At 39.0% G+C, this 27,115-nt stretch overlaps 1 protein-coding gene across 1 annotated transcript in view; it reads left to right on the top strand.

The window, feature by feature from the left end:
- LOC146788598 (tenascin-X-like) overlaps positions 1-27,115 on the top strand; it is a 694,637-nt gene that overhangs the window by 606,150 nt on the left and 61,372 nt on the right. The window contains exons 44-47 of the mRNA XM_085633173.1: positions 257-511; positions 2,705-2,959; positions 16,223-16,477; positions 21,098-21,352. Of these exons, the coding sequence (XP_085489299.1) occupies positions 257-511; positions 2,705-2,959; positions 16,223-16,477; positions 21,098-21,352 (1,020 nt within the window). The remainder of the gene's footprint in view (positions 1-256; positions 512-2,704; positions 2,960-16,222; positions 16,478-21,097; positions 21,353-27,115) is intronic.

Genomic DNA, 27,115 nt, shown 5'->3' with positions numbered 1-27,115 from the left:
TTATAGGAAACTTTATTTGCTCTTTTGATAATTTATAATTTTTAGTAAAAATCTCAATTTTGAATTTCGAAATCAAAGAGGCAGTGGTGTTAGGAAGTAGCTCACTCTATTGTGAGATCTGTTATGCTGTATATTGCTGCAATTAACAGGTGTCTTTTGAAAAGAAGTATGACGCTTATCTGTTTTGAAAACTACTTGTGACAATTGTGTAACTAATTCTATTGGTGGTATTTCACAATCCATTTTCTAATTTCAGTACCCAATGTAACCAACAATCTAAAGCGGACAGATGTCACCATTGATTCAATTTCTATGAGCTGGCTACCACCGACTGGCAAAAGAAGCTCCTACTTAGTGCAAGTTTTAGGAAATCCAGCCTCAAATGTGACAACGTTGTATGAAAATGTGTCCATCTTAAATTTATTACCTGGCAACCTGTACACATTCAGTGTCTTTGCTGTGGGTGAAAATGGTGTACTGGGAAATACCAGTACATTTTCAGAATACACAGGTGAGAGTTTACTCTAAAACACAGATATAATTTTGATAAATGTGCTTTTCATGCATGTACAAATAGTTTTTTTCATATTTAGAAAATGCATTTGTTAGCTGCCTGCATACATGTACCTGCTGGGGATAATCCACCTTCAGCGAGCAGGGAGACTGTAATCTCTCCTTATCAAAACTGGAGAATACATATTTGCAATTTATGTGCTTGTTTGAGGTTTTCAAGTCATAAAAGCAGATTCACTGGAACACTTGCTGTTCAAATTCTATACAACAGAGATTTCCAGGTCACACTAAACTGGATTACTTTTAGCAAGTTTCTGTTTAGGCTTTGAATTTAAGATATTACATTTAATTTTGTAATACCTTTTTTTCCATGTTTTAGAATGTAACTGATATCTCAGGTACTATTAAATAGTCCTTCTAGTGCACCTGATTATTTATATTAGGAATAAATGTTCAGGAGTATCAAAATAATAATATTTACACATGAGCAATGTCTAATCTACAGAGACTTTTAAATGAAAAATGTGAATATATGTTAAATTACTGAAGCATCTTTTGTGTTTCTGAAAATATATGTGTCATTAAATTATATGTAGAGGTATGTTATCCATGCTTCTTTCCTGGAAACAAAAAGGATACCAATCATACAAGGAGTGCATATTCATTACCTTCCCAAGGTTTGAAACTATCTAGCTGGTTAAGAGAATTACAACACATGTCTAAGAAGCAAGAATATTTGCTGAATTTCATACACATTAATGCATTCACACCTTTCCTGCTATAATATTTGCACACAGTCAAATAATCCACATTTGCAAGTCCCATTTACCTAACTAGACTCCTCACTAGTTTTTAAGTTTTTACTTTTAAATACTTTTTTGTCCAACTGTATTGAGTTAAGAGAGGCTTATTTTTAGTAGGTTACTTTCTGCAGCAGAACTGTACTAAGATGTGTATTGATCATCATCCTCAGAAGAATACCCCTTTAGCTTTAAAGCTGCTTAACTCAAAGCCATGGATGAAATTTTAGTCTGTGGGCATGTCAAATATTTGAGTTTTAAACAGACATAGTATTAGTTTAGTTCACTTTTCAAATTCAATGAAAAAATTACTTATTGGTTTCATCATTAGATGTAAAGATCAACCCAGTATATCGACTGAAATATGTGCATGTATACTTATAATTACAATGTCTCACAAAATATTTTAGTGAAACGTATTTCTAAATGCATCAATGCATTTGCAATATTAGTATTTGAATAGGTGTGGTATTTTCTCACTTCTTGTTGAATGGAAATTCTTGTCACAAGCTGACTTCAGAGAAATCAATGCACATGAACATTCATATCATTCCAACTTAAGAACATCAATTATTGTTAATCTTCTATAAAGTAACATATTTATGCTATTTGCAAAAGCTAGCAAAATGTGCATTTACAACAAGTGATCAGAAATATCTAAAATTAAATCAATCCAGTTTGTACATCAACATTAATATACTGGTCAACTAGTGAAAATATATAAAAGTTACTAACTCACTATTGAGAGATTTCAGTTGATCAAGTAGAAGGCTATACAAAGTGTGTAACCTGGAACATATATAGGTATCTAGTAGTATACACATTAAGAAAATAAGACGAGCAGTGAGAGGAGTCTGGCTGCCTTGAGTTGTAAAATTCAGGCATATAACAATCTTACATCATACATGAATGCAAAATATATATGTACTAATTTTTCAATAAGAAATACGCTGATCTCCGATGTACCACATATTTGGAAGACACACTAATTGTCTGTTAATTGAACATTTAAACTTTACCTAAACACTGCATAAGTGATCAATTTGGGATATGTTTTTTTTTGTAAACAATGGGATTAAGTTACAGTTGCTCACAGATGAGGGTTGAGAATAAGTTTTGACAACTGATCTGATTTTATTGGAAACTTTAACTGCTCTTTTGATAATTTATAATTTTCAGTAAAAATCTCAATTTTGAATTTCGAAATCAAAGAGGCATTGGTGTTAGGAAGTAGCTCACTCTATTGTGAGATCCGTAATGCTGTATATTGCTGCAATTAACAGGTGTCTTGTTTTTAAAAAGTATGACGCTTATCTGTTTTGAAAACTACTTGTGACAATTATGTAACTAATTCTATTAGTGGTATTTCACAATCCATTTTCTCATTTCAGTACCCAATGTAACCAACAATCTAAAGCGGACAGATGTTACCATTGATTCAATTTCTATGAGCTGGCTACCACCGACTGGCAAAAGAAGCTCCTACTTAGTGCAAGTTTTAGGAAATCCAGCCTCAAATGTGAGAACGTTGTATGAAAATGTGTCCATCTTAAATTTAATACCTGGCAACCTGTACACATTCAGTGTCTTTGCTGTGGGTGAAAATGGTGTACTGGGAAATAGCAGTACATTTTCTGAATACACAGGTGAGAGTTTACTTTATAAAATAGGTATAATTTTTATAAATGAGCTTTATATGCATGTACACATTTACAAAATGCATTTGTTAGCCTCCTGCATACAGGTAACTGCTGGGGATAATCCACCTGCAGCAAGCAGGAACACTGTACTCCCTCCTTATCAAAACTGGAGAATACATATTTGCAATTTCTGTGCTTGTTTGAGGTTTTCAAGTCATAAAAACCGATTCACTGGAACACCTCCAGTTCAAATTCTATACAACAGAGATTTCCAGGTCACACTGAACTGGATTACTTTTAGCAAGATTCTGTTTATTCTTTGAATTTAACATATTACATTTAATTTCGTAATACATTTTTTTCCGTGTTTTAGAAAGTAACTGAAATCTCAGGTACTATTAATTAGTCCTTGTAGTGCAACTGATTATATTAGGAATAGATGTTCAGGAGTATCAAAAGAATAATATTCATTTACTTCCCAAGGTTTGAAACGATCTAGCTGGTTAAGATAATTACAACACTTGTCTACGAAGCAAGAATATTTGCTGAATTTCAAACACAATAATGCATTCACACCTTTCCTGTTATCATATTTGCACACAGTCAAATATTGCGCATTTGCAAGCCCCATTTACCTAAATAGGCTCCTCACTAGTTTTGGAGTTTTTACTTTTAAATTAATTTTTTGTCCAACTGAGTTGAATTATGAGAGGCTTATTTTTAGTAGGTTAGTTTCTGCAGCAGAACTGTACTAAAATATGTATTGATCATCATCCTCAGAAGAATACCCCTTTAGCTTCAAAACTGCTTAAAGCAAAGCCATGGATGAAATATTTGTCTGTGTGCATGCCAAATATTTGAATTTTAAACAGACATAGTATTAGTTTAGTTCACTTTTCAAATTCAATGGAAAAATCTACTTACTGGTTTCATTATTATATGTAAAGATCAACCCAGTATAGCGCTTGAAATGTTAGCATGTATACTTATAATTACAATGTATCACAAAATATTTCAGTGAAACATATTTGTAAATGCAGCAATGCATTTGCAATATCAGTATTTGAATAGCTGTGGTATTTTCTCACATCTTGTTGAATGGATATTCGTGTCACAAACAGTCTTCAGAGAAATCAATGCACATGAACATTTATATGATTCCAACATCAGACAGAACTTCAATATTTGTTAATCTACTATAAAGCAACATATTTACGCTATTTGCAAAAGCTACCAAAATGTGCTTTCACAACATGTGATCAGAAATATCTAAAATCAAATGAATCCAGTTTGTACTCTCGTATTTCGATTTAGATGTCCGTACATAGGTTTTCCTAAATCATGTCCTTAAATAGGCAAAATTCGCATTGCCCTTATTTAGGCATAGAATCCCAGTCCTTATTTAGGCATTATCCATGCTATCCAAACACAGGCATGGTCTCCTACATCTGTCCATCCCCACGTCACAACGAGTTCTTAGAAATCAGACCCTTAAGCCATTGGGGATTTCCCTAGCTAGTATTATTGATTTCTCCAAGAACTCATCTATTATGCATTAACTACTATTCCTTAGGGGTTCATTCATGACGTCTTCTTCTGCCCGACTTTACGTCAATGCTAACATTCCTAAGCACCTTCCAGGTATAAATATACCTTCCTTTACCATGGCAAACAACGGCTCTTCTCGGCTGCACAGCTCGACATGGCTCGCCACAGCAAGTTCGGAAGAATTCGAGTCCCCGCCTGATGCACTGACCAGATGCTGTCATCCCTGCTCGCAGAGAATCCAGCTTCCAGTGTTCTGACTCCCTTCATGGGGTGTTAGAGTTTGAGACCCGGAAAGAGATTCCCACCTCTCTCATTCTAAGGTATGGAGCAGAGTAGAACCTAGAGGGACTCTTGGAATATGCAAAACTATAGCTTTCCATACTATAGAATACGGCACCTACTTCTTACCTTGTACTACACTTAGGTTAGGTACACTGGGGTAGAACTATTTAGAAGCATCAAACAAGTATCCACTTTTTAGCCTATGTTATTTATGTATGTGTATATGAATATATGTCATAGCTAGAAGACAATGCTGTTGCAGTATTATATCTTCTTACTGCTTACGCTGTACAGCTCATATCTCTTGCACGAGAAAGAAGACTGTTCAATAAATCCATTTATTGAAACGCCCATCTATCTATTTCTGTATAACTCTGAAGAAACTAAGCATGCACGATTGACTGAGTGAAACTGTTATCTATTGTTTCCACAATTCTGAAACATGTTCCTATTCTTAGGGAAACAAAGTTGTCATGTTTATGCGGTAGCCAGAAACTCCTCCCTTCTTGTTTATTCAAGGAGTTTCTAGTGGCCACTGAGTTAGCTGGCACACAAAGTAATTAAGTTTAATGTACTCAAAGAGGCATACCGACCTCAGTCCTATGCTACAACTATATTGTATATTATTCCAATGTGCAGAGCCTATAAGGGAAATAGGAACTACACTACATGGCGCCCAACGTGTTTGGTAAGGCACTAATTTAACGCTAGATACTGAAGTAACTCAGTCGTGCTTTTCTCAGAGACCCTTACTCATAATAATCAATAAGATGTCTGGAGTGGGTAGGGTTAATATCCGCCATAGCTGAGTAGGACGAAAATCCTATGTATTAGCTGTTTGATTTGTTCAACATTGAAGGATACAGTGTTCCAAAATATTGTGCACCTTATCTTTGTTTCCTTGAAACTTGTTCTACATTTTTCAAAAACAATGTACCAAAACAGGGATAATAATACGGTGACCGGTGAGGCAACGACTGACCAAGTCATAACAGCTTTTAATCTTACAGGTTTAAATGAAACTGATGAGGGTGTTATAAACATCCATCCAAATTTAAGGACAGCCATCACTCTAAAACTTATAAAACATGGCCTAACACCAAGAGGTGGTAGAGCAGTTTTTGTGATAGAGGCACATGAATCTTTTCAGACAGAGGTATTCTATTCATGGATAGTATTCCCAGAATCAAATCCAGTAACAAAAGTGTTTCACTTCTATAAAGAAGATGAACAGACCAGAGGAATATATTCCCTTCGATGATGTTGAAATTCCACTCACATACCAGGAACATAATCTCTGGTTTAAAGGCACCCTAAAACATTACAATCACATTACCAGGCTCAGTCCACTAGGTAGACCAGGAGCAACATGGACGATTTTAGCCATCTACACACCTCATCCTGACATCGAAGAGATGTCAGACGATGAATTACTCACTCAACTTAAAGAGTTAATAAAAATGTACAGACAGTTAGTCCAATATGTCATGCAGACTTTCAAAGTTCAACCACCATTAACCATTCCAAATCAAACCCCTCACCAAGGGAATACACCAAAAATTACCCCACATACTTTACACGCAGTCATGGGTAAAACGCCCACAAAACGTGAACAAATTCCATTATGGATAGCTAAAAAAATTACTCAAATCGAAGCAGTATTTCCTAATACTAGCCCTTATGAGAAACACAGAATCTTAACAATCTGTTTACCAATGGGGATCCCACCACATTTGGAAGACTGCACCACTTGGGGCACAGTCTTTGCTGCCATCTATACTAAAACACATGGCGTTCCGTCTATTGCGGTAATACCTGATATCCTGAAACAAATTAAAAATGAATACGGGTCAGACCAGGTCTCAACAATAATATTATCTAATATTAAAGGGGAGGCAGCATCAGTGGCGATCCGCCAACGCTTAAGGGAATTTGATGCAACAGAACATCAACAAGAACTACCCAGAATAATAGAAAAATCCCATGAAGAATTAGGCAGAGATAGTTTGGTTGGGACACTAGTTAAACCACAACTGTCTGAAGGTCCTGAGAAGGACTCTATTAAACATAATCCTACATCTTCTGAAAAGAAGTGGGAAAATAACAAACAACATTCAAAAGAGAAACGTTCTCAATCCCGAGGTAGGTCTCCTCAAAAGGAGCCCTCTGAAAGGAGGTATAACCTCAGGAATAGGGATAATTTGAGAAAACCTGACAGGTATCAAAATACTGATACACGTTCCTCTCGTACCTTTCAGAGATCGTCACAGACATCCGAAAGAAGAGGACAGTCAGATCACAAAAAAGAACACATAAAGTCCAAAGACGAACAACACATTCAGAACTCAAGAACGGAGAATGGGCTCAGACAATGCTGGACAGTGCAGCAGAAGTAACAATAGCTCGCCAGAACTGAAAGGAACTTCTGGAGATAGTGGACTTGAATGAGTACATCACAGTTGAGACTGTAGACACCAGGGTTTGTACTCCACAATGGTTATATGAAATAACACTCCAGATGGAGGGAGACATACCAAGAAAAGTGAGAGCACTCTTTTGGGAAAAACTTTCAGAACAGAACAGGACTGGCCACCAAAATTTGTCATGGAGTGCCCACATGGCGAAGACATCATTATGCCGGCCTTCTCCAACCATGTTCCAATACACATAAATATACATATGCCAGGAAATGGGCAGTTGCCCAGGCCCCAGCATTATACAAAAATCATGTAGGATGGGATGAGGACTCACCTCACCACAAAATACAGTCAGGTCAGGGAGATCTTAGATCAACTTGAATACCAAGAGGTGATTGAAACATGCACCTTATCAATGAACAATCCTTTGTTTCCTGTCTGCAAACCAGACAATACATATCGTTTAGTTTTTGATTACAGACACCTTAACACTTGTTCTAAGACATTTGCAGTACAAAATGCACACAATACAGCATTAATGAATAACATTGTGCGTAAAAAATATAAAACCACATTAGACATTACAAATTAGTTCTTTTGTCAAAATATAGCACATGAAAGTAGGTACTTGACAGCTTTCTCACTAATGGGAATTCAACGTCACTTTTGTCGACTCCCTCATGGGTTCAAGAACAGCCCGGGGTTATTCTCAGCAAGAGTAACAGAGTTACTACAAATGTATGATGAAGAGGCATTGTCATATGTCGATGATATCTATCTGACAGACGATGACCTGAAACTTACAGTCAATTCTAGGTTTCCTGAATTTTGGAAGAACTTACATTCCAATTTATGCAGAAAGGGTTAAACCTCTCTACGCTTTAAATAAACCTGATTTCAAAATCAAAAATTGGACACAGGAACGCACAGATATCCCGCGTTCACTTCAAACTGATATGTTAGCAAGAAATCACTTACAAACATGCGTAAATACACGCAATTTAGTGATCCAAATACTTTCGGATCAACGCGGATTCACCTACTCAACTTTTAATGAAGGTGAAAAAGTACCAATTGCATACAAATCACATTTGTATACACAAGCGGAAATGCGCTTCACTTCGACAGAAATAATTCTGACAGCAGTTCAAACCACAGAAGCTAAAGAAAGAGCTCTATCTCGGGGAAACGCATTATTGTGGTGACTCCGGTACCGGCCTTAGAGGCAGTTACAAAAGCGAAAATTCCAAATGCAAAAGCTTTACATACAAGATGGATGCAATGGGTTAATTCTCTTGCTGCAACGGATGTTGAATATGTTTTTGAACCTTATTTAAAAACACAAGCATTCCTGCAAGATAAACATGAATGTCCTCTGCCTATTGAGATTCTCCCTCTTGATCAGTATGAATGTATAATTTATACTGACGGATCAGCACAACCCATTACGGGAAGTAAGCAAGCTTACAGTGCAGCATGCACAATCGTTAAAGGTCGCATGCCCGATGGTAAATTCCGACCAATGGTCACTAAAACACAATCTCTAGGAGATTGTACAACTCAGCGAGCTGAACTACAAGCATTCAAATTGGCACTTGAAAATACAAACAGCGAATTCCCCACACTTATAGTGTGCGATTATTTTTACTGTGTCTAGAATCATATAATGAATATTAACTGAATTGGCTTCAAAACGGTTTCAAAGATGCAAAAGGTGGCACAATCAAGCATAAAAAGCTTGGGGAACAAGTAGTTCAGTTACGAGACGGACTACAAAACACTCACGTGATACACACGCTGAGTCATCAACGTGATGGCGTTCACGTTGCAGGGAATTCCTTGGCTGACAAAGCTGCGAAGGGAGCTGTGCAAAGGGCTTCCGTAGCTGTGATCACTCGTTCAAAAACGAGAATAGACAGTGAGATATTATTGGCTGTCAATGCTTCAAGCAAAGGCAGTGGTGCAGCGTTATCTAAAAAATGTCCCCTCAAATACTCCTATATAATTTATGTGAACAACATTCCTTTGTCCCTGGAGAATCCCTGGAGTGGGGGATAGGGTAATTCCAAACATGGAACGTAGATTAGGACTAATCCTAGCAGCACAAGAACGGATAGCCTCTGCCCTTGCAGGTGTTTCTGCCTTAGTATCGTTATAAAACCGAGATATTGGTGGGCCGGCATTAGGAAACAGACCAAAAACTTTGTTTTGGAATGTGAAATATGCCAACAGATGAAAGTCTCTACAGTGAAACGTCCTGCGCAGACAACCCTTTTAATTTCAGATAAACCATTAGCTTGTGTTTACCTGGATCACTGCGGTCCCTTGCAAAGTGATTGTAACTATATATATATCACGGTCACAGTGGATTTCTGTTCAAGGTTCCTATGGATGTGGCCTCAGCGCTCGGCTGACGCTGGAACTGTTATAAAAGATTTGGGAGTCTTTATCGGCACATACGCAAACGGCATACTACATTCTGACCAGGGCCCTGCGTTTAGCTCTTGAGCTTACAAAGAAGCCATGGCCAGTTTGGGCGTAGCATTGCGGTACTCCTCTACGTTTCATCCTGAGGGAAATTCTGTTGTGGAAAGGAAAAACCGGGACATAAAGCAGTCTATAACAGCTAGATTATTAGGTTCGGGTGATGGGTGGGTCACACATCTTTATGGGGTCCAACCCTCATTAAACAATTTGCCATTCAGGATCTGATCTGTTGTTTTGTAAAAATTGTATGTACGTCGACCTCTCTAGGGGGGGTCACTCCATATGAGGTCCTATTTGGGACAATAATGTGGGTTCCAGATCTCGAATGTAAAGGCACAGTGATGGAAAATAAACCATTTGATATCAAAGATCGTTTGGCTGTTTTTCCAGGACTTAAATGAACTAAGATCAAAATAAAGCAACGTGTTCCTGAAGCCAACCACCACTGGGGAAATTCCAGCCGTTCCAGCAAGGCCTGTCTGGATCCCAAAGCTTGGGAACCTAGTCAGAGAGAAGATCGTGGAGAAGAAGGAATTTGGGCCTTCTTATAGACAACCAGTACCTGTCCTAGCCATCCACGGAACAAGAACAGTACATCTGTCGCCCCTTGGTGGAAAAAAGGAGAAAAGATTTGTGTCAATCGACCTCATCAATGGCCAATACTAAGCAGTAGGCCTTGTGGACTTCGACCAAGAAGCAGACGCACTCCTCTAGCTACCATTCAAGAGGATCAAACCGAAAGACTCATTACCATCGAGGAGTCAGCAGTAAGAAATAAAGGACTAAGCAACAATGCTATGGAACTCATTCCTCTTGAAACCCAAATAACAGTTTGTCCTGATACACCTGTCTACACCAACAGAACACATGATCAACTGGTGCCAGCGATTTCAACGAATCCTAATGCAATTTCTACCATTAACAGAACTGCCTCTGGCTATTTCATTAACTTTGATACGTTTTCTGAGGATCCAAGCGAACCGGAAACGATGCCAGCCAAAAGAACTTTCAAAAAACGAGCACAAGACTTTTTTCATCTCCTGGAAAGACCTATCTGGTTTCACCATGGATTGAAATATGGATTATTTCTGGAATACTTTTCTTTCTGCTTTGGCTAGCTTTAGTAATGACTCTGAGCATGCTGATAAATGGAAGATATATTCACTTGGACACAGAAAGTAAAAATGTGAACTTACTTTTGAAACCACACAAATCATCCCATCGTGAAGCAAGAGGCTTGTCAGCAGTGAACATCACAGCCGTTCCTATAGAAGATGGTATAGTTTGGGACAAAACGGATTATGATATATTTGGCTCGTCTGAACTTTTGAAGAGTTCACACTTATTTAAGATTTCATTAAGTGACTTTATTACCTCCAGTATCTATTCTGATGATTGGGACTTTGAGACTGTTAATAACGTGATGTCTGATCTAGAAAGGTCTACTGCATTCTCCACCCATGAATACTTAGAGGGTTCAACAGACTATGAACAGCTTCATTGTTACAACCACTATGGTCATCATTTCTTGTATGAATCTACAACACCTAGAAATGTATTTATGTATAACCCTTGGGAACATTGCCCTAAACCACCAAGGGGTAGCTCAAAAATGTTTGCAATGAAGTTTCCATATTTTTCAGGGTACAATACATCCAATCCAGAAACGTTTTACTTTAAGAATGTGAACAAAACAGGAGCGAAAAATATGTCAACCAACACAAAACAGATTTATTCTGCAGCCTTTATTGCCCAACTATCCGGACAGGGTTTCGACTTTTGGAAAGACACAATTGACACAAAATCTGTCTGGGGTACAAAAGATTGGCAAGTGCAGGGGATAGAAGCTTTGTTTAAGAGCCTGCATCATCCCACAGCAAATAATGTTTTTGAATGACACTGTCCAACAAACGTCTTGCCTTCGGTTAGCCAAGATCAAAGACATGAACACACCGTCCATATCTACACCTGCAAGTAATAGCAAAGCACAGGGGGAGGTCGACGTACATACAATTTTACAAAACAACAGATCAGATCCTGAATGGGAAACATTGTTGCTCTGGACCACCGACACAAACATCTGTCAAGAAAGATTCCTGAACAGAATACAGGGTTTTAAAATCGATAGGCCAGACCCACATTATGTTCAAAGACAGCCTCCAGGGGTAGTAACAATATACAGTGTAGGAAAATTAGCCTTGATTGGCTACAGAAATCTACACTAGAGGATGTGAAACAACAGTTATCTTTACGTAAAGAAGGCGCAGACCTTAGGGATTTCTTCCTAGGTTCGAGAAAACCGCGTCAAAAACATTTCATATATGCCGGCATCTAAGCTACTTATAATGAAATATGGAAGGTTACCCAAGCATACGCCGCAGAAAGAATTCGAGAAATTGATCGTATTAATGTAGAAAAATCTCTTGCTGTGGTCGACAATGGGTTAACGACTCTGTCATCCAGGATATATTCACTGGGCAACATTGTATCCTCTGCTATGGACATTGTGGAACAAGATTTGGTCCTGCTGCGACAAGGCCAGTCTCAATTACGTTCTTTTCTGTTATTAGGCTGGACGCTACAAAACTTGGTTGCTGGCTATGTGCCTTGGCATTTCATCAACACGTCGTCTCTGTTTTCAGAATACAATCTCACTGATAAACAGATCAAACTGGCACAAAGGGGAGGAAAGTATATAGTGCTGAGCATTGAAAAACTGGAAAAATTGCCATTTACAGTAGCAGAAAAACCAGCTACAGAATGGACCATTCATGGCCTGTTCCAACTTTCCATTTTCAGTACTGCCTCAAACAAATGCAAGCAGGCAAATATGAAAGGTTGGGTAAAGAAAACATCAAGACATCCTGGAATTTACCTTACACACACAGATGTTGGAGTGGGGGGCATGGAGTGTTTCTTAGCAGTACACACCGTAAAAATGCACTGAGCGGTTCATTCATATGTCGGGATATTAGTTTACATGGGGCCTGTAGCGGTTCTACTGCAAACCTATCCTGCCACCTGCAAGGTTCACCAGCCTCAGTGATTAATCCAACGTTTGGCCAACTTTCAAATGGGAGTTACCTCATGTTTAATGATCAGAGCTGCTGTGGCATGTTGCCAGGCATCCCATATCTGGTAACGGTTGGCTCCAGGGTCACTTGCTGTATGCAAGTTTTGTTCCCCCAAATAGACACAGTCAGGGAGTCACCTTTATGGCCTTCACTGAACATCTCTTCTATACGGATTGATACTTTAAGCAGAATGAAAGCCATTCTTTTACAACAAACCGTGCCTTTGACCTCAGCCAAAGAAACCTCTGATCTACAAATTGCAAGGCCTTCGGCTGAGATACAGGCTCTGTTACGTACAAACTGCCCTACATATTTCACAGAAATGTTGGGACGTATCTTAAACATGTCTGATACGAGCGGTATTGTGCATGTATTCAAGACCACATGTTCAGGACTGTTAACACCTTTTCAAGCAGTCCTCGGAATCATTCCAAACTTTGTGCACTCGGTGTTTGGTGGTCTGCCGCTAATTTTAACACTCATTGCAGGAATCCTGTTTTTATTCCTACCACTACGCTATGACAAGCCAATCCACCAGCGTCACTCCCAGCACCTTGGAGAAAGCTCTCCTGGAAAGGAAGTGTTGTGAGCGCAAAGTACAACTTTTGAGCTTACTTTGTCTACGAGAATTAAATACCACATGGTTTCTGTCATTCAGACCAATCTGGCAAGATTGTTGCATCTTACCTGTTCTACCCTGCCTGCTTTGCGGTGAAGAATGCGTGCTAGACATTTGTCTAACACTCCCATCAGTCATGCCAACGGATATCGATATTCTGCTCTACTCGATTACTGCCCATGCTCTGTGTTGCCCCCAGAGGCTACCAATCCTGATGACGGCATTTGTTGAGATCTCACAGACGCAACATGCTACTGCTGAGGTATGAGATGGATCAACTGGCACACAGGTAACATCGGAAACGAACATTGCTACTGGCGATGCTTCACATTTATGTGCAGTTAATATTCTAAACGAGGTATTCTAACTATCAACGACATCGGTAGATGATCTTTTGTCCACAGGAATAGAGGATTTCATGTTTTCACCAACTCCTTACACTGGCTTTTGATTCGGCTCACAGTGTACCGGGAAAGCTACGAATTTAGCCTTCATTTTTCAAAACAAAGACAAAAGCTTGGAATTTTTTCATACAATTGTTTTTTCTTTTCTTCTCTCTAAAATGTAATTTTTCTTTTTATGGCGAAGTAATATGCTTAAAGTAGAACTATTCATAGAGAACAGACTTCTTTGAACACTTTCAATTTCATTTATGTACCATGATACAAAATGGCTTTGACCTTTTCTTCTGTAATCGTGAGCCATTTCATCATATGGGTATATATTTCTGTTCATTCACTTAGCATTCACTGTAAATAAATGCTTAGAATGAAACATTGCTTTAATATGTTCAGCACCTTTGTATTTCCTGTCTAGCAAATGTTTTTTACCTTAAACTTATTTTAGTATGCTTTTACAAATGTTTTTAGAAACATGCGGTACTCGTTTAGCATTTCATGTTTAGCATTTAGTATTAGCGTTGATTCAAAAGTGGAGTGGGTGTTGTGTTTCGATTTAGATGTCCGTACATAGGTTTTCCTAAATCATGTCCTTATATGGGCACAATTCGCATTATCCCTTATTTAGGCATGGAATCTCAGTCCTTATTTAGGCATTAGCCATGCTATCCAAATACAGGCATGGTAACCTACATCCGTCCATCCCCACGTCACAACGAGTTCTTAGAAACCAGACCCTTAAGCCATCGGGACTTCCCCCTAGCTAGGATTATTAATTTCTCCAAGAACTCATCTATTGTGCATGAACTACTATTCCTTAGGGGTTCATTCATGACGTCTTCCTCTGCCCGACTTTACGTCAATGCTAACATTCCTAAGCACCTTCCAGATATGAATATACCTTCCCTTACCATGGCCAACCACGGCTTGGCTGCACAGCTCGATATGGCTCGCCACTGCAAGTTCAGAAGAATTCAAGTCCCCGCCTGACACACTGACCAGACGCTGTCATCCCTGCTCGCAGAGAACCCAGCTTACAGTGTTCTGACTCCCTTCGCCGGGTGTTTGAGACCCGGAAAGAGATTCCCACCTCTCTCCTTCTAAGGTATGGAGCTGACTAGAACCATACTATAGAATACGGCACCTACTTCTTACCTTGTACTACACTTAGGTTAGGTACACTGGGGTAGAACTATTTAGAAGCATCAAACAAGTATCCACGTTTTAGCCTATGTTATTTATGTATGTGTATATGAATATATGTCATAGCTAGAAGACAATGCTGTTGCAGTATTATTTCTTCTTACTGCTTACACTGTACATATTATATCTCACATACTGTCTTGCAATTGTAACAGCTCATATCTCTTATATGAGAAACAAGACTGTTCAATAAATCCTTTTATTGAAATGCCTGTCTATCTATTTCTGTGTAACTCTGAAGAAGCTAAGCATGCACGATTGACTGAGTGAAACTGTTATCTGTTGTTTCCATGATTCTGAGACATGTGCCGATTCTAAGGGAAACAAAGTTGTCATGTTTATGCGGTTGCCAGAAACTACACCCTTCTTGTTTATTCAAGGAGTTTCTAGTGGCTTCTGTGTTAGCTGGCACACAAAGTAATTAAGTTTAATGTACTCAAAGAGGCATACTGTCCTCAGTCCTATGCTACAACTATAGTGTATATTATTCCAATGCGCAGAGCCTATAAGGGAAATAGGAACTACACTACAGTACAACAACATTATTATACTTGTCAACTAGTGAAAATATATAAAAGCTCCTAACTCACTATTCAGAGACTTCAGTTGATCAAGTTTAGGTCTATACATAGAGTGTAACCTGGAACATAAATAGGTATTTACTAGTATTCAAATTAAGAAAATAAGAAGAGCAGTGAGAGGAATCTGGCTGCCTTGAGTTGTAAAGTTCCAGCATATCACAATCTTTCATCATACATGAATGCAAAATATATGTGTACTAATTGTTCAATAATAAATAATCTAATCTCCGATTTAGCACTTATTTTGCAAGACAGACTAATTGTCTGTCAATTGAACAATTAAACGTTACCTAAACACTGCATAAGTGATCAATTTGGAAAATGTTTTTTCTACAAACAAGGGGATTCAGTTACAGTTTCTCACAGTTGGAGGTTGAGAAAAAGTTATCGCGAATGAACTGATTGTATTTGGAAACTTTTATTGCTCCTTTGATATTTTTAATTTTTAGTAAAAGTCTTAATTTTGAATGTCAAAATCAAAGAGGCAGTGGTGTTAGGAAGTAGTTCACTCTATTATGAGATCCGTAATGCTGTGTACTGCTGCAGTTAACAGGTGTCTTTTTTTTTAAAGTATGATGCTTATCTGTTATGAAAACTACTTGTGACAATTATGTAACTAATTATATGAGTGGTATTTCACAATCCATTTTCTCATTTCAGTACCCAATGTAACCAACAATCTAAAGAGGACAGATGTCACCCTTAATTCAATTTCTATGAGCTGGCTACCACCGACTGGCAATAGGAGCACCTACTTAGTGCAAGTTTTAGGAAATCCAGCCTCAAATCTGACAACGTTGTATGAAAATGTGTCCATCTTGAATTTAATACCTGGCAACCTGTACACATTCAATGTCTTTGCCGTGGGTGAAAACGGTGTACTTGGAAATAGCAGTACATTTTCGGAATACACAGGTGAGAGTTTAATTGTAAAATAGGTATAATTTTGATAAATGTGCTTTTCATGCATGTATAAAAAGTTTTTTCAAGTTTGCAAAATGCATTTGTAAGCTGGCTGTATACAGGTAACTGCTGCTGGGGATACTCCACCTTCAGCAAGCAGGTCCAACAGTAATCTCTCCTTATCAAAACTGGAGAAAACATATTTGCAATTTCTGTGCTTGTTTGAGGTTTTCAAGTTATAAAAGCCGATTCACTGGAACACTTCTAGTTGAAATTCTATACAACAGAGATTTCCAGGTCACACCAAACTGGATTACTTTTAGCAAGGTTCTATTTAGGCTTTGAATTTAGGATATTAGTTATACTTTTATAATAAAACATTTTCAGTATTTTAGAAAGTAACTGATATCTCATGGACTCTTAAATTGTCCTTGCAGTGCATCTGGTTATTTATATTAGGAATAGATTTTCAGGAGTAGAATAATGTTTGCTCATGAGCAGTGTTTAATCTATAGAGACTTTTACATGAAAAATGTGAATAAATGTTAAATTACAGAAGCATCTTTTATGTTTTTGATAATATATGTATCATTCAATTATATGCAGAGATATGTTATCTATGCTACTTTCCTGGAAACAAAAAGGATCCCAATCATTCAAGTAGTGCATGTTCATTACCTTCCCAAGCTTTCAATCTTTCATGCTAGTTAAGTGAATTACAGCACATGTCTGAGAAGCAGGAATATTTGCTGGATTTCAAACACATGACATACACACCTTACCTGCTACCATATTTATGCAAAGTCAAATAATCCACATTTGCAAGCCACATTTACCTAAATAGGCTCCTCACCAGTTTTGGAGATTTTCCTTTTAACGTCTTTGGTGATCATGGCGGAATGAGTCTGTCATGAGCACCAGTGCTTCTGTGCTCATGAATGAACGATTCTGTCATATATGCAGGCGCACAAAATCCCTTTGCTGTCTATCCCTTTCTTTTTTTACTTTTGCCTCGGGAGGTGTGGAATAGCTTCACCAACCTATCGAGTTTTTTTTTTTATCTAATGACGATTGCACGCATGGCGCACTGACACCATTACAATGAAGTTGAAACTGAAACTTAGTTTCAGTTTCATTGTTTCGGGGCTTGTGGGGCTATCTCAGCCCCCATGAGCACCGAATCACATGGGAGAGATAGTGTTAGAAATTGTTCCTTACCCTGGTGGATCCCTGCTTGGGGATCGCCCTAAGAGGGCTATCCTTAAGCAGGGATCCACCCACAAGCCACCAGGGAGGGTGGCTAGCTCCCAAATGTCCACCCAGCGTTCCCCCAGGTATCCCAATAAAAATGGTACCTCACTTGTGTGGGTGGGCCAATTACCTGAGACACGGAAGGGCCCAAAACATATTGTGGATACATCAGAATTATTTATGACAAACCAACCTGGCTTTTGAAGGGGGGGGCACCTGCATTTTTGCTCTTGGGCTAAGCAGCCATCTAGGGAAAGCTACCAAACCCAGAAATTTCTTAAAACAAGGAGGTGTGGCTTTCATGGATTTTTTATAGCTAAATTTGAGGTTTTCAGGGGATTCTGGGTAGGAAAATGTTTTGAGATACATGCAGGTCACACCTCCCTGAACTCCCTCAGATGTCTAGTTTTCAGAAATGTTTCTGATTGGTAGGTTTCCCTAGATGGCTGCCGAGCCCGGGATCTAAAACGCAGGTGACTCCCTTGAAAAACTAGGTATTTTTGTAATCGATAACTTTGAAGTCTTCACAGTATGTTTTGGGCCCTTTCCTGTCCTGGGCACTAAGCCTACCCACACAAGTGAAGTACCATTTTTATCAGGAGACTTTGAGGAATGCTAGGTAGAAATTTGAGGATCCATGCAGAATCCAGAACGTTCCAGCAGAGAATTATGAGGAAAATGGTTTTTTTTACAAAGTTTGAGGTTTGCGGGGATGCTGGTGAAAGCCACACAAGTCACCACATTCTGGATTTCCCTGAATGTCTAGTTTTCAGAAAGGTATAGGTTTGCTAGGTTTCCTTAGGTGCCGGCAGAGCTAGGGTCCAAAACTAGGCAGATTGCAAAAAAAGGGTCAGTTTTTACTACAAAACTGTGATGTATCCATGTTGCATTTTGAGCCGTTTCCTTGTCGCGGGCAAAAGGTGCACCCCCACAAGTGACGTACTATTTTTATTGAGAGACTTTGTGTAATGCTGGGTGGGTGGAAGTTTATGGATCCGCACAGATTTCAGAACTTTCCATCACAGAAATGTAAGGAAAATCTGTTTTTGGAACAAAATTCAAGGTTTGCAAGGGGTTCTGGGAAACAGAACCTGGTGAGAGCCAGACAAGTCACCCCATCCTGGAAATCCTTGGGTGTCTGGTTTTAAAAAATGTATAGGTTTGCTAGGTTTTTATCCTAGGTGCCGGCAGAGCTAGGGTTCAAAATCTACTTGCAATGTACATTGCAAAAAAGGATCATTTTTCACAAAACAAATGTGATGTCTCCACATTGCATTTTGAACATTTACTGTCACGGGCACTAGGCTTACCCACAAAAGTGAGGTATTATTTTTATTGGGTGACTTAGGGGAGCACAGAGTAGCAGAACAAGTGTTATTACCAATTGATTTTTTGCATTTCTGCCTTCCAAATGTAGGACATTTAGCTAAAAAAAAGTTATTTTGTAAACTGACCTCCAATTCAGATGCTTGTATGGGTGCCCACAGTTTTGGTGATGTGCAAATAGCCACTGCTTCTAAACTCCACATTTTGCTCTCATTTCTGAAATATATAGGTATACTTGGTACCTATTTTTCACTCTTTATGTTTTACCAAATGAATTGCTATATACCAGGTACACTGTGAAAAACCATTGCAAGCAAGATGCAGTTCAGTTATTGGCTCTGGGTTACTCAAGTTCCTGGTAAACCTACAAGTCCTATATATCCCCGCAACCAGAATGGTTCAGTGAATGTAACGGTATATTGCTTTTAAAATCCGTCATACTGAGAAGAAATTACAAGTGAAAACGTTAGCATGCATTTTTTCAACTCAATTTCAATTTCCTTATTTTCAACTGTTTGCAGGGAAAAAAGCAGACTTCTGCAGCACTTTTTTCCCATTTGAAAAACCCCACAACATTTCGCTGTATTTTGGCTAATTTCTGGGTCCCCTCCAGGGGAATACACAAAGACTGGCTACCTTTACAATTCTCAAGATGTTGGAAGAGAAGGCTTCACAATTGGCATGGATGCCTTATGTGGACAAAACGTTACAGGGGCCTAATCCAAAAAAAGGCTTAGCACAGGGGGGAAAGAACTAGCAGCGAAGGGGTTAAATGCATTCTTTGTCCAACTGTGTTGAGTTTTGAGGGGCTAATGTTTAGTAAGCTAGTTTATGCAGCAGAACTGTTCTAAGATGTGCTTTTATCATATTCAGAAGTATGTCCCTTTAGCTTTAAAGTTGTTGAACACAAAGTCATGGCTGTAGTCTGAATCTCTGTACATGCCCCCATTTGAATCTGAACACACATAGTATTAGTTTAGTGCACACTTCAAATTCAATGGAAAAAACTACTTTTTGGTTTCATCATTTGTAAAGATCAACCCAGTATGCTGCTGGAAATATGAGCATGTGTTCCTATATATATGATGTATGGTAAAAATAATTTCAGTGAAACGTGTTTAAATGCAGCAATGCATGTGCAATATTTGTATTTGCATAGTTGTAGTATTTTCTCACTTCTTCTTCAATGAAAATACAAGTTGCAAGTTGTCTTTAGAGAAATTTATAAACATAAACATTTTTATAATTCCAATTTAAGAAAGAACATCAATCACTGTTAATCTACTATAAAATAACACATTTACCATTTTTCAGAAACTAACAAAAGATGCTTTCAGAACAAGTGATCAGAAATATCTAAAATCAAATTAATCCAGTTTGGATGACAACATTAATATACCAGTCAACTAGTGAGAATGGATAAAAGCTATTAACTCACTATTCTGAGAATTTAGTTGATCAAATAGAATGCCATACAAAGTGTTAACTAGAACATATATAGATATTTAGTAGTATACAAATTAAGTCAATAATAAGAGCAATTGGAAGGATCTGTCTGCCTTGAGTTGTAAAATTCCAGCATATCACAATATTGTCATACTTGAATCCAAAATATATGTGTACTAATTGTTCAATAAAAAACAGGATAATCTCGGATTTACCACATATTTTTCAAGACAGACTAATTGTCTCTTAATTTAATATTTAAATTTTACTTAAACACTGCGTAAGTGATCAATTTGTGAAATACTTTTCTATAAACAATGGGATTAAGTTACAGTTGCTCACAGTTGGGGGTTGAGAATAAATTATAACTGAGCTGATTTTATTGGAAATATTTTATTGCTCTTATGGGAATTTACAATTTTTCGTAAAAGTCCCAATTTTGAATTTTGAAATTTAAGAGGCAATGGTGTTAGGCAGTAGCTCACTCTATTGTGAGATCCATAATGCTGTATATTGTTGCAGATGACAGGTAACTTAAAAAACAATACATGTGACAATTATGTAACTAATTTTATAAGCGGTACTTCAAATTCTATTTTCTCATTTCAGTACCCAATGTAACCAACAATCTAAAGGTGACAGACATCACATTTGATACAATTTCGATGAGCTGGCTACCACCGACAGGCAACAAAAGCTCCTACTTAGTGCAAGTTTTAGGAAATCCAGCCTCAAATGTGACAGTGTTGTATGAAAATGTGTCCATCACAAATTTAATACCTGGCAACCTGTACACCTTCAAAGTCTTTGCTGTGGGTGGAAATGGTGTACTGGGAAAAAGCAGTCTATTATCGGAATTCACAGGTAAGAGTTTACCATATAAAACAGGTATAATTTTGTTGATGTGCTTATAGTGCATGTAATAATACTTTTTTCAAGATAAAAAAATGCAGGTGTTAGCTGCATGCATACCTGTAACTGCTGGGGATAATTCTCCTTCAGCAAGCAGGGACAATGTAATCTCCCCTTCTCAAAAGGTGTGCATGTTTGAGGTTATCAAGTCATAAAAGCAATCCACTGGAGCACTTCCACTTCAAATTCTATTCAATATACAACAGAGATTTCCAGGTCACACCAAACTAGATTACTTTTAGCATTGTTCTATTTAGGCTTTGAATTTAAGATATTAGATATAATTTCATAATAAATCATTTTCCATGTTTTAGAAAGTTACTGATATCTCAGGTACTCTTAAATAGTCCTTTTAGTGCACCTGATTATTTATATTAGAAATACATTTTCAGGAGTAATCAAAAGAATAATGTTTAAACATGAGCAACGTTTAATAGATGGAGCGTTTTACATGGAAAGCTTGAATGAATTCTAAAATAAAAAGCATCTTATATGTTTTTGAAAATATCTGTATTATTCATTTATATGCAGAGATATGTAATCTATGCTTCCTTCCTGGAAAGAAAAAGGATCCCAATCATTCAAGGAGTGCATATTAATTTCTTCCCAAGCTGTGAATCTATCTAGTTATCTAAGTGAATTACCACAAATGTCTTATAAGCAGGATTATTTGTGGGAGATCTCAAACACATGAATGCGTTCATATCTTCCCTGCTAGAATATTTACACACAGTCAGTTAATCCACATTTGCAAGCCCCATTTAGCTAAATGGATGCCTCACCAATGTTGGAGTTTTTACTTTTAAAATAATTTTGGTCTAATTGTGTTGAGTTTTGAGAGGCTTATTTTTAATTAGTTAGTTTCCCCAGGAGAACGGTTCTAAGATGAGTTTTTATCATCATCCCTTTAAGAACACCCCTTTAGCTTTAAATATGCTGAACGAAAAGTCGTGTAGGCAATTTGAGTCTCTATATATGCAGTAATTTGAATCTAAGCACACATAGTATTAGTTGTGTACACATTTCAAATCAATGAAAAGAACTGCTTATTGGTTTTGTCATTATATGTAAAGATCAACCCAGGATAGTGCTGAAAATGTGAGCATGTATTACATCAGCTGATAGGAGCCGCCAGACCAAAGGGGTCTTTTTTACTAAGCAAGATATTTTGGCTGCAATTAGCACCATTGTCCCATCTAAAGCACCGTCCCAGATGGGATACCAGGTGATCTTTCCATCTGGATTATTTCCGGCTGGATGCATTTGTATGCATAAATTATTTAATGCTATAGCCGATGGCACCCCTATCCCAGATTCTTGGAGGGAAGCACAAGTTGTCCCAATATTAAAAAAAGGTGACAAGTCCCCTGCTGGTAACAATAGGCCTATCAGCCTCATTGTTGCAATCCAGACGGTCTTCAGCAGGGTTATCCTGAGGAAAATCCAGGAACGTGCCAACGATAATGAAATTCTGTTCGCTTATCAAGCAGGCTTTAGACAGAAAACAGGGACCATAGATTAAGTGTTCCGCTTTCTTCTTCTCTGTTGGAAAATAGTGCTGGTTGGAAAAGGTAGCTTGAATGTCGCCTTTATGAACCTTAAGATGGCATTTGATCGTGTCCCGCCCGAGGTATAGCTTGTGGCACACTCTTAGAGATCCGGGTATTTAGAACCCAGCGGCATCAGGGGCACGCCCAAAGTCTTCGGGTTCACCTGTCTTAGAATACAGAGACACAGGATACTTCTTGGTGGCATCAGAGATCGAATTTATTGGCTGCAGCCAGTAACAGAAGTCCTAGAAGTCATCACGGTATGAGTTCTCAGGAGACTGCTCAAATTTACAAAGCAAGTCATCCCTTTTTATACTAGAAACATCACATTACAGACAAACACCCATTATTTTACAAATTGTCCAATTGCATGTAACCACACCAAAAGTATCGCATGATGGAAAAACCCACTTTTCAGTTGTCCGGCCCATGATCAATCATCGAACAATCCCAACATTCTTCTTTAGACAAGCCGGACAGACCCACAATAAAGAGACCACAACCCATATCGTAAATGGACCATAAAAGAAGAAACAGAAACAGATAGAAGTAGGATGGGGCATGTTTGTGTGCAATAAAACTTTACGAGATCCCGTGCTCTGACCCTTAATCAAGATCAGCTAGCGGGCGGGAACGGGTTTGGCAGGGTCGGCCTCGGGCAACGAGGTCAGTTCACTCAAGTCATGTAGGAGTCAGCACAAACTCGAGCTAAGGTGAGCTTGACCAAAAAAAGCTTGTTTAACCACAGTCATCGGCCTATGTGAGGGCAACCACAAAATGGCTACCATGCACAAAATGGAACCCAGGGTTCTGAACGAAAACCCTAAATACTCAGTGAATCCATTGGTGTAATGTGACGAAAACACACGTACTAGCTGAACTCACTAGTTACGGTTCGCTGCTACCAAAATCGTAACGGAACCATGATATTTATAACGCAGATTCAGATTTTACGGAACCTCAGACCCTCCTTTTGCCCTTACATAGACAATCTTAGTCTGCATCTGAATCGATGTTGATATTCATCAAATCATCAAGGTGCTGTTGAAGCATCATCTTATCTCTCTGTACCTTTCTCAAGACAGGTAGTCTCCTAACACATGTAGCAGCACAAAGGCCACATATGGCAGGACCACACTGTACACAGAGACAACACAAGAAAAGAATTGCTAAAGCCACACCAATGATCATCAGAATCCTCCATCCCCAAGCAGATAACAGTCCCCAAAACCATCCAGTTAATGACCAATCTCCTCCGGCCGTATGTATTGACTCGGAGATCTTATGTAGCCTGGAGATGGCCTCGTATACTGTCGGAGCATTATCTGGAATGAAAACGCAGCAACTCGATTGGATCACTTTACATACTCCACCTCGATCTGCAAGTATGACATCTAAAACCATACGATTCTGCAATGTCATAAGGCGATCCGCTTGAAGCTCAGCTGTCAAATTATTAAGGGCACCGGCAGTTTCGTTTATGGTGGATTCAACCACTCTCATCAATTGCCGCAAGCTCCTACTGTTAACCATAGGTCCCCAAAACGGTAGGAAACCCTTAAAGAAGTCTCCCACTTCTTGTCCAGCTGTATCTTCCTGATCGAAGACACCCCTGACAACTCTCGTCTTGTGGTAATTTGTGGCAGCAGTATACGTAGGAGGCAACAAATATCCAACATAACACGTTCCCGAAAAATCAGGGGGCAACCATGTATATGCTCTGTTGTAGCAAACAAAATACGTACCCTTGGCTGCCAAAAACGGCGGGGAAGACTGAGACATAAAAACATACGTCTGAGTACAAACACTCTTCCCTAACTGAGCTCTCGGATTCCTGCCAATACCTTGCAGACAAAAAAGACCTCGGTGGGGTACGATCCAAATCGGAGGTGATCTCTTTCGTCTCTGCTTTTCACTCAGGCTAACACTGTATCCAGTCGCGTTCCAGCCAACATAAGCTAGTAACTCGTCCTTGGGAATAGTCCTATACGTATCGATATCCCTACTCATATTCGCAATTCCCTTCACCAAGGCTTTATTACTCGAGTTATCTCTTATGGAACGCAGGGGATAGACTTCGATAGCGTAAATGAACATCATCTGGAAGGCCCATAAAGACCCATTCTGACTAAACGGCAGAACCAGATAGGGAATACCTCTATCCGTAGTATGTGGCATAAGACCACACACCCAGCAATTAGTGATGTTTACTACCAACTGATGTTGATGCAGAAGCTGTACAAATGAGTTATTTGCAAATTTTGACCTTCTAATCTGCTCGTGTTCGGGTAAGATATGAAAAGAATGCAAAGAAGTAGTAATAGGAAAAGACGTAGGTTGGGAAGTGGGTGCAGAAGTCAATTGGGTAGAAAAAACAATCCAACCCACCAAAGCTAATGTCATGCTAAGAAACATCATGATACATGTAATCGGAAAACATTTGAGATGCATTATCCTGCATAGTTTCATCTTAAAGTTCAAGTTCGTTTTCTCAACAGCTCTCTTGACCTCAAAAAATTCCATCCTCTCACCGTGCTGTTCGCGGCGGTTGGTTTTCTTCTGCTAAGGAGTGCATCTGTCAGTCCAGGGTACGCCCTAGGACCAACCAGAACCATCGACCTTGTGTCTACACGGCTGCAATCCCAAGTCTTTACACCGCGACCTTACAGCTGAACCCGGACGGTGGTTCGAAAAAAGGAAAAAAAGATCAAAACAGTTCCTCGGCTGAAAGAGTGCTGTTCTCAAAATGAAAGGAATTATTTGTTCTTTATTAGTCCATTGTATCTAGACCGCAGGTTATAACGACTTTTACCAGGCTCTGTCTGACTTTGAAACAACAGTTCAGGTTCAGTGGTGTCCAATCTTAAAGGTGAAGGCACAGCTGCTTGCAAGACATCGTCATCTCCTTTCTCAGACCTTGTCCATACCAACTCAGCGTCGCTAAACGGTGTGATTTTCGGTAATCTCTCAGTTTCGGTGTCTGCAATACCTCCGCGGATCCACTGGTCGTACGGCAGTGGTAAGGGTACCCTCTTACAGTGTACGCCGTGAATCCAATTTCTTTTTCCGAAGACTTTTACAGATGTCCTTGTAGACAACAACACCTGGTGAGGGCCCGTCCAATGGGGCTGATCATTCTTAGTCCTCTGAAAATTCTTTACCAGGATCCAATCACCAGGATTGATAGTATGACCTGGGTCCACAGATGCTGGTGGCAAGCTATCATGAACCTGTTGATGCAAGACACGCAATTTAGCCGTCAGGTCATACAAATAGTCCACCAACACAGGATAATCGATGTCACTAAATTTCGTTGGTCTCGGCACTCCCCACACATTTGCCAGTCGACCAAAAACAATTTCATACGGACTACGTCCAATTCGGGAATGCACCGTAGTTCTAGTTGACAAAAGTGCCAATGGCAAGGCATCGGGCCATTGGAGACCAGAACTCGCCTGAATCTTGGCTAACTTCAGCTTCAGAGTGCCATTATAGCACTCCACTAAACCAGCTGACTGGGGATGATTCGCAGCGTGGAATTTCTGCTTTATGCCCAAACCCTCACATACTCTCTTCATGATCCTGCCCACAAACTCACTTCCGTTATCACTCCACACCATCCTTGGCAACCCGAACCTAGGGAAATATTCTTTGAGCAAGACTTTTAGCTGTGGACAAGGCAGTATTATCTTTTAGGGGGTATGCCTCTACCCATCTAGAAAAGGCAGAAACTGTTGCGGCCAGGAATCCTCAGGATCGCACGTCGTATATAATGTCCACCTCTCGACACCACCACGGTCTGATAAGTTTTACACAGACTCCATGGAGTGGTCAAGCGAGGGAAGGGTAGGAAGGGGACAGCGGGGATGGAGATCTGAAACGACAACGAGACAAAGAATAACAACACCGATAACTAATGTGTCTTCTATTTTCCCCCTGACTATTGTGTAACTAAAAGCCTCACTCCTTCTGTCTCATACCTGTAAAAGAAAAAATAACAACTCTGCTGATACGTCAGATAGGGACACACCCTGACTTATATGTTGTGGTTCTGTAAAGTAAAGAACAAAGCAATTACTGGTGTAACAGTTATCTCCAGTAGACTGTGAAGCATTTATATCGGGACTACCCACCTTGAGCTATTTTACGGTAGACAGAAACAGGG

Source organism: Triturus cristatus, chromosome 11 (assembly GCF_964204655.1).
Source record: "Triturus cristatus chromosome 11, aTriCri1.1, whole genome shotgun sequence".
Taxonomy (NCBI): domain Eukaryota; kingdom Metazoa; phylum Chordata; class Amphibia; order Caudata; family Salamandridae; genus Triturus; species Triturus cristatus.
Note: the sequence above shows the minus strand (reverse complement) of the source record. Positions and strands in the feature narration are given on the sequence as shown.